This window comes from Gymnoscopelus microlampas (genome assembly GCF_963454915.1).
Source record: "Gymnoscopelus microlampas genome assembly, chromosome: 8".
Lineage (NCBI taxonomy): Eukaryota > Metazoa > Chordata > Actinopteri > Myctophiformes > Myctophidae > Gymnoscopelus > Gymnoscopelus microlampas.
In genome coordinates this window covers 937404-952555 of record NC_139945.1, presented here as the reverse complement: position 1 = coordinate 952555, position 15152 = coordinate 937404, and the positions used below count along the sequence as shown (strand labels likewise).

Genomic DNA, 15152 nt, shown 5'->3' with positions numbered 1-15152 from the left:
TAATCATTCTTTGGTGTTTTATAGGTGATGAGGTCTTACAGGGGAGAAGCCTGGGTTGAGCTTCAGGAATTCTCTGACAGAAACAAGACTTGAGAAAGGCCCAAAGTTGTTCTGCAACCAGTGAACACTGCTGTTGGACACACAGCCTTGGCCTGGAGGGGACAGATCAGAATGAAACATATTCAAACTGAAAGGTATCTAGAAATAATACGTTTTCCATACGATCTGTTATTGAGATGTTATAGCTACCTGACTGGGACAGGAAAGGGAGGATTAGTTTCATCAGGACCAAATGCTGCTGCTGTGAGGTCATGTTGTCAAACTGATGGCTAAACTCCTGCAATCTGTGAAGAAAACATAAGACAGAATGAGAAATACTTGCCTTCAATGAGTCTCTCTGAATGATTGATTAGTATAGATAGGGGAACAAAAAACGTTTAAAATAATTTTGACTTAAAGCTACATTGTAACTTTGAAGTGCATACTGTAAAAGGTTATTTTGATGTCCCTGCTCTATTGAGAAATTTAGAGATCATGTGGTCTGGTAGGTCAACTACTGGTTACCACTTCTACTAGTACAAGTGGTACTGCCTTAAAGTGCCTTAGAGCCCTGCCGCAAACAGGGCTAAAAAACATCCAGCTCAACACTTACATTTGCTGATGTGTGACAGCTGAGGTTTCTGCTGCTGAGGCATTGAAGAAACCTTCCCAATGCAGATGACAGGAACCCTCTCAAACGTCCAGAGAACCACGTCTTGATGACACCACTGTCCCTCAACTGTTCATCAGTCAGCATCGATAGTCTCACGTCTCCAATCACATCCAGAAGCACAGACGATGATGGACCAGTCATGGAAGTAGACTAGGGTAAGGATTACATGGGTCAATATTTATTTTAAATTTGTATCACTATAACGTGAGGATATTTGGTATATGGAATAGTGGATAAAGATACTGTCTCTATAATAGAGATATTTTTTCAAATCTTGATAGACTGTTTCTATATGTACCAATAAAATTATTTCTTCTCTATCGCCTGCACTCTATTTATGTTAACATTATATGCGTATGCTAAATACCTACATTGTAAATTATAAATTGCATCTGCCCTTTTAATACATTTTGTTGATTGGTCATTGTATATTCAGTATACAATTTAGCAGTTTAATTTTAGTTTATTTCAGTGTCTGGTTAGAGCTACGTTTTGTACCATGTTGGCAAGAATATCCAGAGCTGCATCCAACACCCCAAAGGACTTGGAGAGCAACAGTGTCCAGACTGGTCTGGAACCAGTGGAGCTGGGGGACTTGTTACACTTCATCACCGCTGCCAGATCCTGTGCTGTCAACATGGACACCTGGGTGGAAAGAAGAGCAGAAAGAAAATACAGAAAATGTTTAAAGAAGTCAAGATGAGAAAAGCTACTGTTGAGTAGAATTGAGAGACTTTAGTGGCTTACTGAAGCACAAGCGTATTCTTCAATGCCATAGTCACAAAAACTTCCACTCATCATCTGTCCATTGTTGAGGAGGAGCTGTAGTGCAGTGCTATAGAAATGGAAAATAGGATCAAACATTTCTTGCATTACAACAAAATTATTCTTAATAAAAAAGCTGAGATGTGCTGCTTTAAAAAAACTCACCCGTTAACTCCAAGACAAATGTCTGTTTCTGTGAAAACATGAGAGTAAATGAATTAATGTATTAATTTATCCATATTTATGTACGTGTGAAATCTGCTGTACAAATAAACTTGCCTTGCCATATTATAATGTTTTTTAAATTACTGTACTGTAGGTATAGAAAAGTATAAACACTTACCATTTGCTGGAATAATGTTGCACTTAAGGGAAAAGGGTGAAATGGTTGTGAATTGACTGAAATTAACATAATACTCTGCTTAACATTTAAAGCTTGATTACAAATTAAGGTCAATACCTCTCCACTGTATATGGTGCAGCCTAAGAAAAGAAAAGTGCAGATATTAGGCTTTTGTTCATTTCTAAAACACCATGGCAAAACAAAATAACCGATACAAATCAAAGGTAAATGTAACAGCAATGTTTACATCATGTAGATAGAAGATCTAACCTGGTGGAACGTGATGAAGTAAAGTTAGCTTGTTGTATGCGATGGATGATGCTACACAGTCAAGAAAAGATTCATCACCACAACTGGATTTTATTTGATAATAATAAGGTAACTATTTGGTCTAATCATTCTTTAGCGTATTTTTTTATGTGGCAGCGATGAAGTCTTACAGGGGAGAAGGCTGGGTTGAGATTCAGGAATTCTCTGACAGACACAAGGGCTGAGAATGACCCAAAGTTGTTCTGCAACCAGTAAGCACTGCTGTTGGACACACAGCCTTGGTCTGGAGGGATATAGAACAAAATATGAAGGCATCCAAACAGAAAAATGGCTGTAAATACCAGTCAAAACATTTTCCAGTAAAGAAAATGTCCCATTCCAATTGAAAATAGAATAGGAATATATTTATTTAGCAAATACATTTGAAAATGAGAGCCAAACTGTTATTGAGATATTGCAGTTAGTCAGTACCTGGCTGTGGTCGGGAGAGGAAAGGGAGGATTAGTTCCTTCAGGACCAAATGCTGCTGCTGTTTGGTCATGTTGTCAAACTGATGGCTAAACTCCTGCAATCTGTGAATCAAACACAGAATGAGAAATACTTATTTCTTAGCTTATTGGTGAAGCTAGAGAAAAGGCAACGGAGTCATCAAAATCAAAATGAGTCATCCCACAGCAAAGTCTATGGAAATCCAGCCAGTAGTTTTCAAGACATCTTCTTTGGGACCAAAGTGGCAGATGAACGTATAGACCAAATAACCAACATACAGTAGCCATCCTTAGAGCCCTGCTGCTAGTGGGGCTAAATTACATGCAGGTCAATACTTACACTTGCTGGTATGAGTTACAGCTGAGATTCCTGCTGCTAAGGCAGCGTAAAAACCATGCAGATGACAGGAACCCTCTCAAACGTCCAGAGAACCACTTCCTGATGACATCACTGTCCCTCAACTGTTCATCAGTCAGAATCGACACTCTCAGCTCTCCAATCACATCCAGAACCGCAGACGCTGATGGACCAGTCATCGTCATGGACTAGGGGAAGGATTACATGGGTCAATATTTCATTACGTGTGAGCTCATTTGGTGTAAAGAATAGTGGACAGGGCTTTTCGCTCTACAATAGAGAACTTTCATTCCAAACCTGGGTGGACTGTATGTGGACAAATAACAGCTTCTGGGCAGAAATAATTGATTTTTTATTTTTATTTTGCATTGGTGCATTTTATAATTACTAATTATAAATAGACTGTAATTATGTGTAGGTCTGAGATGTACTAACTGAGTCATCATTGTTCATTTTAATTAGTTTCAGTGATTGGTCATTCTATCTTTGCCATAACACTTAGCAGTTTAGTTTCAGTTTATTTTTCTGTCTGGTTAGATCTAGTTTTTGTACCGTGTTGGCAAGAAGGTCCAGAGCTGCATCCAACACCCCAGAGGCCTTGGAGACTGGTATGGAACTAGTGGAATTGGGGGACTGGTTACACTTCATCACTGCTGCCAGATCCTGTGCTGTCAACATGGACACCTGTGTGGAGATAATGGACAGGTATTACAGGTATTGGAAGAGAAAGAAATATAGGATATTTCTAAAAGAAGTAAAGATTATAAAAGATGCTGTTGAGTTCAATCTGAAAGACTAGTGGCTTACTGAAGCACAAGCGTATTCTTTAATGCCGTAGTCGCAGAAATTTCCACTCATCTGTCCACTGTTGAGGAGGAGCTGTAGTGCAGTGCTTTGGTAAAGGAAAGGAAAATAAATCAAATATTTCTTATATTACAAAAATATTATTCTATTCAAAAATAATAATAATAATAAAGTTCAGTTGTTGGAATCTTTGATTCAGGAAACTCACCTGTTAACTCCAATACAAATGTCTGTTTCTGTAAAAACATGAGAGTAGATCAATTCATTAACGATGATGATTATTATTTTTTAAATAAATATCTGATAAACATTTATTTAATTTTATATATGCTTACCATTTGCTCGAGTAACAGGGCACTTGGGAAAGAAAAGGGTAAAATGCATGTTAATTTGCTGACAGTCAATACTCTGGTTAGAGTTTAAAGCCTAAATATAATTCCAAGTACTTACCTTTCCACTGTATATGATGCAGCCTAAGAATTTTTTTTATGTAATTAAAAACACCAAACAACATAAAGACCATTGCTAATTGCATGTAAACATCAATAATAGCATAGTGAAGCATCACTTTAGGTCATGTTTATAGAAGATCTCACCTGGTGGAACGTGATGAAATAAAGCCAGCTTGTTGTATGTGATGGATGATGCTACACTCAGAGGAAGAGTAGGCATGGCCTGGTCCAGTCTGGTGAAACTGAAACCCAACAAGTTGGGGTTAACATCAGTGAATAAATCAGTGAATAACAATAAATGAAATTCTTTCTACTGTACATTGTCTTCAAAAACAATAATACAGTATAATTAAATACAAACTTACATTATGTTGAATGATGAACAGGAAATGTTTCTCTGGAAAAAAGAAAAGAAAAACAGAGGTTGTAATTTCAAACCATATGTGCAGTTACAGTGTCAATTATCTTTACTTTATAGTTTTTACCATTCCAGAGAACATGACAAGGTGAGACACAAACTCCGCCAACTCCTTTGGAGACAAGGTTCAAGGTTCAAGGTTCAAGGTCTTTATTAGTGTCCCAAAAGGGCAATTGGGTTTACAGCAAAGAGGTAGTATTAGTTTAAAACATACAGACAGTACAGGACAACAGGACGTGGGACATCATTGCATAAACAGAAACCTGGGCGCTCTAGTGCAAATATAGAAAGACAATAAAAAATAAAAATAAAGGCTACATCTAGAAAGTGCTTCGATATAAAGTGCTGGCATAAAGTGCTTGTTCGTGCACCGTTATCAGACAAAATAAAAGCTCTGTCCAGAAAAGTGCTATGATATAAAGTGCTGGCATAAAGTGCTTAGTTATACACCATCATCAACATCTTCGTCATCATCATCATCATCATCAACAACAACATTATATCATTCTTTACCTGTTCCTAGCAGCGTTGTCTGCATGAATTGAGGCAGGTACAAAAGAGTGCTTATACCTGTTGTTTCTAGCACCAGAGGCCTCTAGGCGGCGGCCAGATGGCAACATCCTATACTCTGCCTTGAGTGGATGAGCACTGTCCTGCTGAATGGCCCTGGTCTTCATAATCAGCTGTCTATTGTAAAAAGGGTCCAGGCTCTCCAACTGGAGACTCAGTAGTCAGAGAGTCAAACACTGCGTTGATGACAACGTCTTTCTCAGCAAGAGGCAACACCACAAGTTCTGCACTCTGCTTTGGAGACAGGAGCCTTACAGCCTCCACCTGGACAGAAATAACATAAAGAATTATCATTATTATCACCACCTGGAATTTATGTTATGGTATATTTATACATATATCTATATGTATATCTATCTACATTATATATCTGTCTGTGCGTGTATGCATGCTTGCGTGCATGTGTATACAGTATACTACATAGTGTATTTTTCTTGCCAATAATAATCAATCAGTGGTAGCTTACAGGGGAGAAGCCTGGGTTGAGGTTCAGGAATTCTCTGACAGACACAAGAACTGAGAATGGCCCAAAGTTGTTCTGCAACCAGTAAACACTGCTGTTGGACACACAGACTCGGTCTGGAGGGGACAGGTTAGGATGAAACATTAAGGCATTCAAAAGTAAGATGTCTGGAAATATCAAATACTACTGTAAATTCTAGGTGTCAATGGAATTTCCAGTAAAAGTACTACATTCAAATATAATCTGAAATAGACTGTAAAATGGATCCACAATTGTTATTGAGATATTGTAGTCAGTACCTGACTGTGGTCGGGACAGGAGGATTAGTTCCATCAGGACCAAATGCTGCTGCTGTGAGGTCATGTTGTCAAACTGATGGCTAAACTCCTGCAATCGGTGAATCAAATACAAAACAGGATGAGAAATACTTGCTTTCAATTCAACTTCACTATAGATGACTTATTACTGTCGAGAAAAAACAGCCTTTCAAATAATTGTGAGTTTGACCTAACTTTATGGGTACCTAAGCTTTTCAACAACGCCGTTAAGGGATATTAAATGTGAAATACATGCATATACTGTAGTGTTGATAGAATTACAATAGTTGTAAAAGTTCAGTGAAAGGGTGAAATAAGGATGTAAAAACTCTCCAGGTCAGTACTTACATTTGCTGGTATGTGTGACAGCTGAGGTTCCTACTGCTGAGGCAGTATAGAAACCCTCCTGATGCAGATGACAGGAACCCTCTCAAACGTCCAGAGAACCACTTCCTGATGACATTAGGGTCCCTCAACTGTTCATCGGTCAGAATCGACACTCTCATCTCTCCAATCACATCCAGAACAGCAGACGCTGATGGACCGGTCATGGACTTGGAGAAAGATTACACAGGTAAATATTTCATTTAAACATGCATTACATGTGAGCACATGTTCTAGCTCTATTATAGAGAACTTTTATTTGAAATCGTGATGGACTGTTTCACTTTATGTGGACATAGCTTCTAGTTACTGAGTAATTACAATTATTATAATTATTATTTATTTTTTGCATTGGTGAATTTTCTAATTACTAACTAGAACCATAAACAAATTATGTGTAGGTCTGAGGTGTGCTAATTGAGGCATTTCTGTTATCTATCTTTATCTGCCTTTTAGTTTACTTAGTTTCAGTGATTGGTCATTCTATCTTCGCCATTTCAGGTGGATAAGTCACTGATGATTTTGTTCTACAGAGCTTTCATAGAGTCTGTTATTTCCTTTGCTGCCATTTGTTGGTATGGAGACCTTGGCGTTAGACAGAAAAATGCCCTTAACGGGGTTGTGAGGGGGGCTAGCGAGATTGTGGGGGTACAATTCAGCTGTCTGAGTCATATATATGACCAGCAGGTGCTTAAGAAAGCGTCATCTATTAGAGCGGACAGATCTCATCGCCTAAATCCTGAATTTGAATTCTTGCCTTCCGGCCAGGGGTTAAAGACCCCTGCAACTAAAAACAACAATCCTTCCATTTGTGCCATCAATAATGGAAGCAGGAGGAGATAGCCATTATTATCTGGAGCTTGTGATCATGTCTATGTCTATATTTATGTCTTATGTATGTATGTTTACTGTGTTTTGGAGTTTCTTATTATTATCTGCTGAAACATAAATTGCCCAGTTTGGAACATAATACACTTGAACTTGGATAAGACTTAGCAGTTAAATTTCAGTTTATTAAAGTGTCTGGTTAGAAGTTTTGGTACCGTGTTGGCAAGAAGATCCAGAGCTACATCCAACACCCCAGAGGCCTTGGAAAGGAACAGCTTCCAGACTGGTCTGGAACCAGTGGAGCTGGGGGACTGGTTACACTTCATCATTGCTGCCAGATCCTGTGCTGTCAACATGGACACCTAGGTGGAGACAAATGGACAGAGCAGAACAGAAAGAAATACAGGAAATGTTTAAAGAAGTCAAAATGAGAAAAGTTTTTGCTGTTTTAAATATGAAAGACTTTAGTGGCTTACTGAAGCACAAGCGTATTCTTCGATGGCAAAGTCACAAAAACGTCCACTCATCTGCCCATTGTTGAGGAGGAGCTGTAGTGCAGTGCTAGGGTAGAGGAATGGAAAAGAAGATGAAACATTTCTTACATTACAACAAAAGTATTCTTTATGAAAAGCATAATAATAATGGTGAGATATCGGAATCTTTGATTCAGGAAATTCACCTGTTAACTCCAATACAAATGTCTTTTTCTGTGAAAACATGAGAGTAAATGAATTAATGAGGATGATAACAAAAACACAATAAAGGTTTGATTAAAAAATACATTAAAAACACTTTAAACTTACCATTTGCTTGAGTAACGTTGCACTAGGGAAATAAAAGAGGAAAATGGTTGTGAATTAGCTGACAGTCAATACTCTGGTTAGAGTTTAAAGCCTAAATATAATGTCAAGTACTTACTTTTCCACTGTATATGGTGCAGCCTAAGAAAAGACAAGTTTTATATGTATTTAAACACACAATGGGAAAACAAAACAACCATTGCTAATAATAACCTGTAAAAAACATCAACAATAACAGTGAAACATCACTTTAAGTCATGTAGATAGAAAGTCTCACCTGGTGGAACTTGTTGCTGTAAAGCCAGCTTGTTGTTCGTGATGGATGATGCTACACTCTGAGGAAGAGTAGGCAAGGCCTGGTCCAGTCTGGTGAAACTGAAACCCAACAAGTCAGGGTTAGCATCAGCCAATAATAATGAATGAAATTATTTCTACCTGATTTTAACGACCTGAGGCCGATTCTACAAATGTCTTCAATTTTTAAAAATAATATATTTATTTACTTTTTAAATGAAAAATACATTCAATGATTTGCACAAAAAAAACACGATTTAAAAAAGAATAGCAGATCTACAAGCTCATAGCACGGCACTCGGTGCTGTGCTATGAGCTTGTAGATCTGCTATTTTTTAACAAAGCAATCTAAAATGACACAGATGCTTTCCCGGTCTAAATGCTACACACAGCCTCTGTGGATAGCTTTAAAGCACAGCTCAAGACCTATTTCTTCACTATTGCTTTTAGTTGTTTTTAGTGATGTCCTCACTGTTTTGCCTGATTTAGTTGTACTTTTTCTGTAATTGTATTCTTGCTCTGTAAAGCACTTTGAGCTGCATTTCATGTCATGAAAGGTGCTATACAAATAAAGTTTATTATTATTATTATTATTAAATGGGTCAAACCATAATATAGATGAATATAAACTTACATTATGTTGAACGATGAGCAGGAAATGTTTCCCTTAAAAAAATAAAAAGAAGAAGTTGTCATTTCAAACCAAAGATTTACAGTTACTGTTTCTATTTATATTAATTCATAGTGTTTACCTCCCCGGCGAAAATAACAAGGTGTGACACAAACTCAGCCAATCCCCCCTCCTTTGGAGACTCAAAAGTCAGGTAGTCAAACACTGCGTTGATGACAACGTCTTTCTCAGGAAGAGGCAACACCACAAGTTCTGCACTCTGCTTTGGAGACAGGAGCCTTACAGCCTCCAGCTGGACAGAAATTACATGAAGAAAAACATTATCACCACCATCTGATGTTTATTTGATGGTAAAAAAATATGAAAAGCAAAAGAAAAGAAAGTAAAAGGGTCTAAGATCTAATAATTCATCAGTGATTGATATGTTGTAGCTTACAGGGGAGAAGCCCGGGTTGAGATGCAGGAAATCTCTGACAGATACAAGGACTGAAAATGGCCCAAAGTTGTTCTGCAACCAGTAAACACTGTTGTTGGACACACAGCCGGGATCGGGGACAGGATAGGAAGGATTAGTTCCTTCAGGACCAAATGCTGCTGCTGTGAGGTCATGTTGTCAAACTGATGGCTAAACTCCTGCAATCTGTGAATCAAATACAAAAACAAACACAGTGAGAAATAATTATTTTCAATTCAACTTTACTATACAGTAGATGACTTATTACCCCACTCTTCTAGAGAGAAAAAAAACATTTAAATCATTCTGGAAGTGACTTAAAGGTTTGGGGACTTAACCTCTTGAAACAAACACACCAATAAGAAATATTATTTATTTGATAGCTATAGTGTAGTGAAACTGGCAGGAGCGAGACATGGGGAGGAACATGCAGAAAAGGACCTCGGCCAGATTGAAACCCGGGCCAGCTTGGTATGCCTCTTTACCAGGTGAGTCAGCGAAGCGCCCCAATATGAATTATTAAATGTGAAACACATATAGAATTGATAAAATTACAGAAGGTGTGATAATTCTGTGAAAGGGTAATAAGTATGTAGAGAGTCTCCAGCTCAACACTTACATTTGCTGGTATGTGTGACAGCTGAGGTTCCTGCTGCTGAGGCATTGTAGAAACCCTCCTGATGCAGATGACAGGAACCCTCTCAAACGTCCAGAGAACCACGTCCTGATGACATCACTGTCCCTCAACTGTTTATCAGTCAACATCGACACTCTCATCTCTCCAATCACATCCAGAACAACAGACGCTGATGGACCAGTCATGGTCATGGACTAGGGGAAAGACAAGGAATGGATCAATATTCCATTTAAATATGAATTACTATATGAGAGGACATTTGGAGAATGGAATAATAAGCATTCTCGCTCTATAATATTAGAGCGATTTATTTCAAATCTTGAAGGACCATGCCAATGTTACTACGTCATTGTCCATTGTCAACATAGTCAGCCACATAGTTTACAGAAATCTTGAAAATCTTTCACCGAATTGCTTGATTTAAAAATATATATATTTTGTTTGTATTGGTGCATTTAAATAAAGATTAATTAGACCAATAAACTGTACATGTAACTGTTTGTAAATCTGCACGGTATGCTTTATGAAGTATTTTTGTTATCTAACTTCATCTGCCATTTTCATTCCTTTCTGTGATTGGTCATACTGTACTGTATCTTCACCATAATACTTAGAAGTTAAATTTGAGTTTATTTAAGTGTCTGGTTAAAACTCATTTTATGTACCGTGTTGGCAAGAAGATCCAGAGCTGCATCCAACACCCCAGAGGCCTTGGACCTAGGAACAGCTTCCAGACTGGTCTGGAACCAGTGGAGCTGGGGGACTGGTTACACTTCATCACTGCTGCCAGATCCTGTGCTGTCAACATGGACACCTGGGTGGAGATCATGGACAGAGCAGAACAGAACGAAATTCAGGAAACGTTTAAAGAAGTCAAGATTAGAAAAGGTGCTGTTGAGTTAAATCTGAAAGACTTTAGTGGCTTACTGAAGCACAAGCGTATTCTTCAATGCCAAAAGAATGAATAAATGTTTGATAAAAAAAAGAAATCAAGAACACAATACACTTACCATTTGCTTGAGTAATGTTGCACTTGGGAAAGAAAAAGAGTGAAATGGTTGTGAATTTGCAGACATTCAGTCAATATTCTGGTTAGACTTTAAACTCTGAATACAATTCCAGGTACTTAGGGCTCCACTGTATGTGATGCAGCCTAGGAGAATACAATTGCACATAGTTTTTGTTAATAACAAACACGATTAGAAAACATCCACTGCTAATTACACGTAAATATGAACAACAGCAAAGTGAAACATCACTTTAAGTTATGTAGATAGACAATCTCACCTGGTGGAACTTGCTGAAGTAAAGCCAGCTTGTTGTATGAGATCAATGATGCTACACTTGAAGGAACAGTAGGCATGGCCTGGTCCAGTCTGGTGAAACTGAAACCCAACAAGTTGAAGTTAATACCACTTTAATGAAATATTAACCACGTCTTCAATATCCAGGATATAGATAACTTTGAACTCACATTATTTGGAATGACGAGTCCCTGAGAAATTACGAAAAAGAGGTTGTCATTAAAAACCAAATGTGCATAGTTACTGTTTCTATTATTATTACTTTATAGTTTTTACCTTTACAGAGAACATAACAAGGTGGGACACAAACTCAGCCAACTCAGTTGGAGATGCAGTCAGGGAGTCAAACACTGAGTTGATGACAACGTCTTTCTCAGCAGGAAGAGGCAACACCACAAGTTCTGCTCTCTGCTATGGAGACAGGAGCTTTACAGCCTCCAGCTGGACAGAAATAACACAAAGGAAAGCATTATCACCACAACTGGATTTTATTTGATAGTAACAAGGTAATTATCTCATATAGCTCTAATAATGAATCAATGTTTTGTAAAGTAGCAGCTCTAAAGTCTTACAGGGGAGAAGCTCGGGTTGAGATTCAGGATTTCTCTGACAGACACAAGGACTGAGAATCGGCCAAAGTTTTTCTGCAACCAGTAAACACTGCTGGACGCACGCTGTGTGTTGGACACACAGGCTTGGTTTGGAGGGGACAGATCAGAACGAAACATTAAGGCATTCAAATATGAAGAGGTCTGGAAACACTAAATACTTTAGGATACTATTTCAAGGGTTAATGGGTTTTACATTAGACCGATTCCACTCAAACAAATTTGGAAATGAGAGCCAAACAGTCTGTTATTGAGATATTGTAGTCAGTACCTGACTGTGGCTTGGACAGGAAAGGGAGGATTAGTTCATTCAGGACCAAATGCTGCTGCTTTGAGGTCATGTTGTCAAACTGATGGCAAAACTCCTGCAATCTGTGGGTCAAACAACAGCACACAGAATGAGAAATACTTGCTTTATATTCAACTTCACAATGGATGATTTATCCGTCTAGACTAGAGAAACAAATGTTTAATATAAAGATTGTGAGAGTAACTTTATGTTACAGTGACCAAAATACACACACAAAATACATAGATGTGATAGAGTTACAGCAGATGTGACGAATTTGTGACAGGGTAATATAATGTTAAAGGATTATCCAGCTCTGTGCTTACATTTGCTGGTATGTGTGACAGCTGAGGTTCCTGTTGCTGAGGCAGTATAGAAACATTCCTGATGCAGATGACAGGAACCCTCTCAAACGTCCAGAGAACCACGTCTTGATGACCTCACTGTCCCTCAACTGTTCATCAGTCATTTTTGACACTCTCATCTCTCCAATCACATCCAGAACCACAGAGGCTGATGGACCAGTAAAGGTCAGGGACTAAGAGAAAGATGCAATTGAACAGCTGATTATTGAGAGTTATTCTTAACGTTTCTCCCTAAAACTGATCAAGAGATAACAAAGTTCATCCTCTGGGTGCCCTCTGGTGGCCACTCAGAAACAGGCTCTGTCCAAAAGGATATTTATTATTCATTAATTGATGAATTGATCATTTGACATTGAGTTGTTTCTATCCACATTCACCACATAAAAACATGAGACTTGGAACTTGAAAAGATGATGATTTTCAACTGAAAAAAAGTGTACAGATGTTGCACCGTTGATGCACTTTGAAACACGTCTATCCACAAACCTTATTAGCAATTATATCCAAAGCTGGGTCCAAGACAAAGGACAGCTTGCTGAGCAGCATCTTCCATGTGACTTTAGACGCTCCGCTCATACCAGGCAGATGACATTGCAGAAGAGACACCAGCTGATTCGCTGTAAAGTTCTTTAACTACCGTAGTAGTAGTACCGTGTGAGTGTGTGAGTGAGTGAGTGAGTGAGTGAGTGAGTGAGTGAGTGAGTGAGTGAGTGAGTGAGTGAGTGAGTGAGTGTGAGTGTGAGTGTGAGTGTGTGTGTGTGTGTGTGTGTGTGTGTGTGTGTGTGTGTGTGTGAGTGAGTGAGTGAGTGATTGTGAGAGAGAGAGAGAGAGAGAGAGAGAGAGAGAGAGAGAGAGAGAGAGAGAGAGAGAGAGAGAGAAAGAAAGAGGAGGAAAAGTAAATTAATAAAGCAAACACATGTAACACTTCATATGCATGTCTTACCTCCTGATTTTGTATTGTGAGACATAATGGTTATTCAGCCAGATAAGAAAGGTAGTGCTTAAAATCTACTCTGATTGAGGAATATGTCCATATGTCCTTGCTAATTGAATCAGATTTCGATCTGAATAAATAAATAACAAAATAATTACCTCTGCACATGCATATTGCTCAAGGGTAAAATTGCAGGGTAAATCCATGGGACCAGATGTGTCCAAGTCATTCTGCAACTCATTGCTGTAAATAGATGTAGAAAATAAATACAAATTAATTAATAAACCAGTAAATATTTCAACAGGGTCAACACTGATATATTATAGAAAATGCTCAATACAGGAGAATGACTTACATGTCAACTCCACTGCAGATCATACTACCTGTTAAATTAAAGGCAAGATGAAAGCAAATAAGGCTCCATTATGAATTAAGGGAAAAGTAGCTGATTTATGAGTTATATTATTTATGTAAGTGCTCTTACCATTGAAGTGAGTCACTGGGCACTGTGGATGACAGGTTGGACAATTTATAAAGATCATCAAATCAAAGGATTTAAAATGAGAGCCATAATAGCAATAGCAGTCGGAGTATAAATGAAATCTCACCGTGAAATTGGCTGTCAAACAACCTGTCCAAATCAACACAGAAAAAGTTTAGAAAACGGCAATGATTAAGTCTTCTCTTGAGTAGTAGACTAGAGTAAACAAAGTTAAATGTCCTGGCTCTTGTGTACATGATGGGAGGCATTTGTGCATATGCGTGCGTGCGAGTGTGTGAGTATAGCTAACCCTCTGGTGCAGAATGTCTCAGGTCATCTATGCTGGCCCAGACGGCTGGTTCTATCTCTGGTAGTACATATGGTATGGCCTCGTACAGACTTTCCACACTGGCACAATAAACATATTAAGTAATATTTAAAAACAACAACTATTACCACAGAATACACATCAACATTGGAAACTGTTCCAAAAACTATGGGTTTAAAATGTGGATTTAAAATCCACATTTAAAACTATGGATTTAAAAAACACACTCACATGACTTGGTAGACATCACAGGGTGGCTTAACCTAAGAAATAAAATATCCATTAAAATAATGATAATTATAATTAGTATTATTATTATTATTATTTTGCTCTACAGATGAGGATACCTCTCTGGCGAGCAGAACCAGGTGGTGCAGGAACTCAGGAAAGTCTCCTTGAGACTGTGTCAGATGGTCAAACACTGCATGGATGATGACGTCTTTCTCTGGAGGAGTAGGCACTAGCAGCATCTCTGCAGTCTGCTTCGGAGTCAGGAGGTGTAGAATCTGGACACGTTTAAGACAAGAGAGAGACAGACAGGACATAATAGGAGAGGGCAGGATAGGAGATTTAACCACTGAAGCCCTATTTTATACGTAATCGAATTATAATGTCACACTCGCAAATCAGCTATTACGTTTTTGAAAATCTTGCAATCCTGTGATGACATGCCCAAAATATACGCCAGGTTGAAAGGTTATTAAGTTACTGAAATTGTAGTGTCAAGTACAAACAATCAAATCAATGTTTTCAGTAAAAATGTTCAGATTATCCACACTCACTCCAGAGAAGTCACGGTTGAGGTCATAGAAGTCTGTGATGGGGGCGAACATGGAGAAGAATCCAAAGTTCTCC

At 38.3% G+C, this 15152-nt stretch overlaps 2 protein-coding genes and 1 long non-coding RNA gene across 3 annotated transcripts; all 3 read right to left on the bottom strand.

Moving 5' to 3' along the window:
- Nucleotides 1-329: 329 nt before the first annotated feature.
- On the bottom strand, nt 330-2139 carry LOC311050061 (uncharacterized protein; the record flags this gene model as incomplete). Its single annotated transcript, XM_084064027.1, has 8 exons — nt 2091-2139; nt 1938-1960; nt 1821-1842; nt 1643-1670; nt 1460-1547; nt 1211-1357; nt 653-862; nt 330-344 (listed from the first exon to the last, which is right to left on the bottom strand). The coding sequence occupies exons 5-8, from the start codon at nt 1511-1513 to the stop codon at nt 330-332; spliced, it is 426 nt and encodes a 141-aa protein (XP_083920153.1). The 5' UTR covers nt 1514-1547; nt 1643-1670; nt 1821-1842; nt 1938-1960; nt 2091-2139.
- A 1394-nt stretch (nt 2140-3533) lies between these two features.
- LOC311051173 lies at nt 3534-3977 on the bottom strand. Its single transcript, XR_014601383.1, has 3 exons — nt 3949-3977; nt 3744-3828; nt 3534-3620 (listed from the first exon to the last, which is right to left on the bottom strand). It is a non-coding gene; the product is annotated as an uncharacterized lncRNA (long non-coding RNA).
- A 1320-nt stretch (nt 3978-5297) lies between these two features.
- Nucleotides 5298-15130, bottom strand: LOC311050060 (uncharacterized protein; the record flags this gene model as incomplete). The annotated part of the gene is made up of 13 exons (XM_084064026.1): nt 5298-5444; nt 5647-5759; nt 12172-12272; nt 12516-12727; nt 13041-13187; nt 13647-13731; nt 13844-13871; nt 13973-13994; nt 14097-14119; nt 14280-14377; nt 14529-14560; nt 14645-14803; nt 15080-15130. 13 exons carry the CDS (start codon nt 15128-15130, stop codon nt 5298-5300), a joined length of 1218 nt encoding a protein of 405 aa, XP_083920152.1.
- Between the last annotated feature and the right edge of the window lie 22 nt (nt 15131-15152).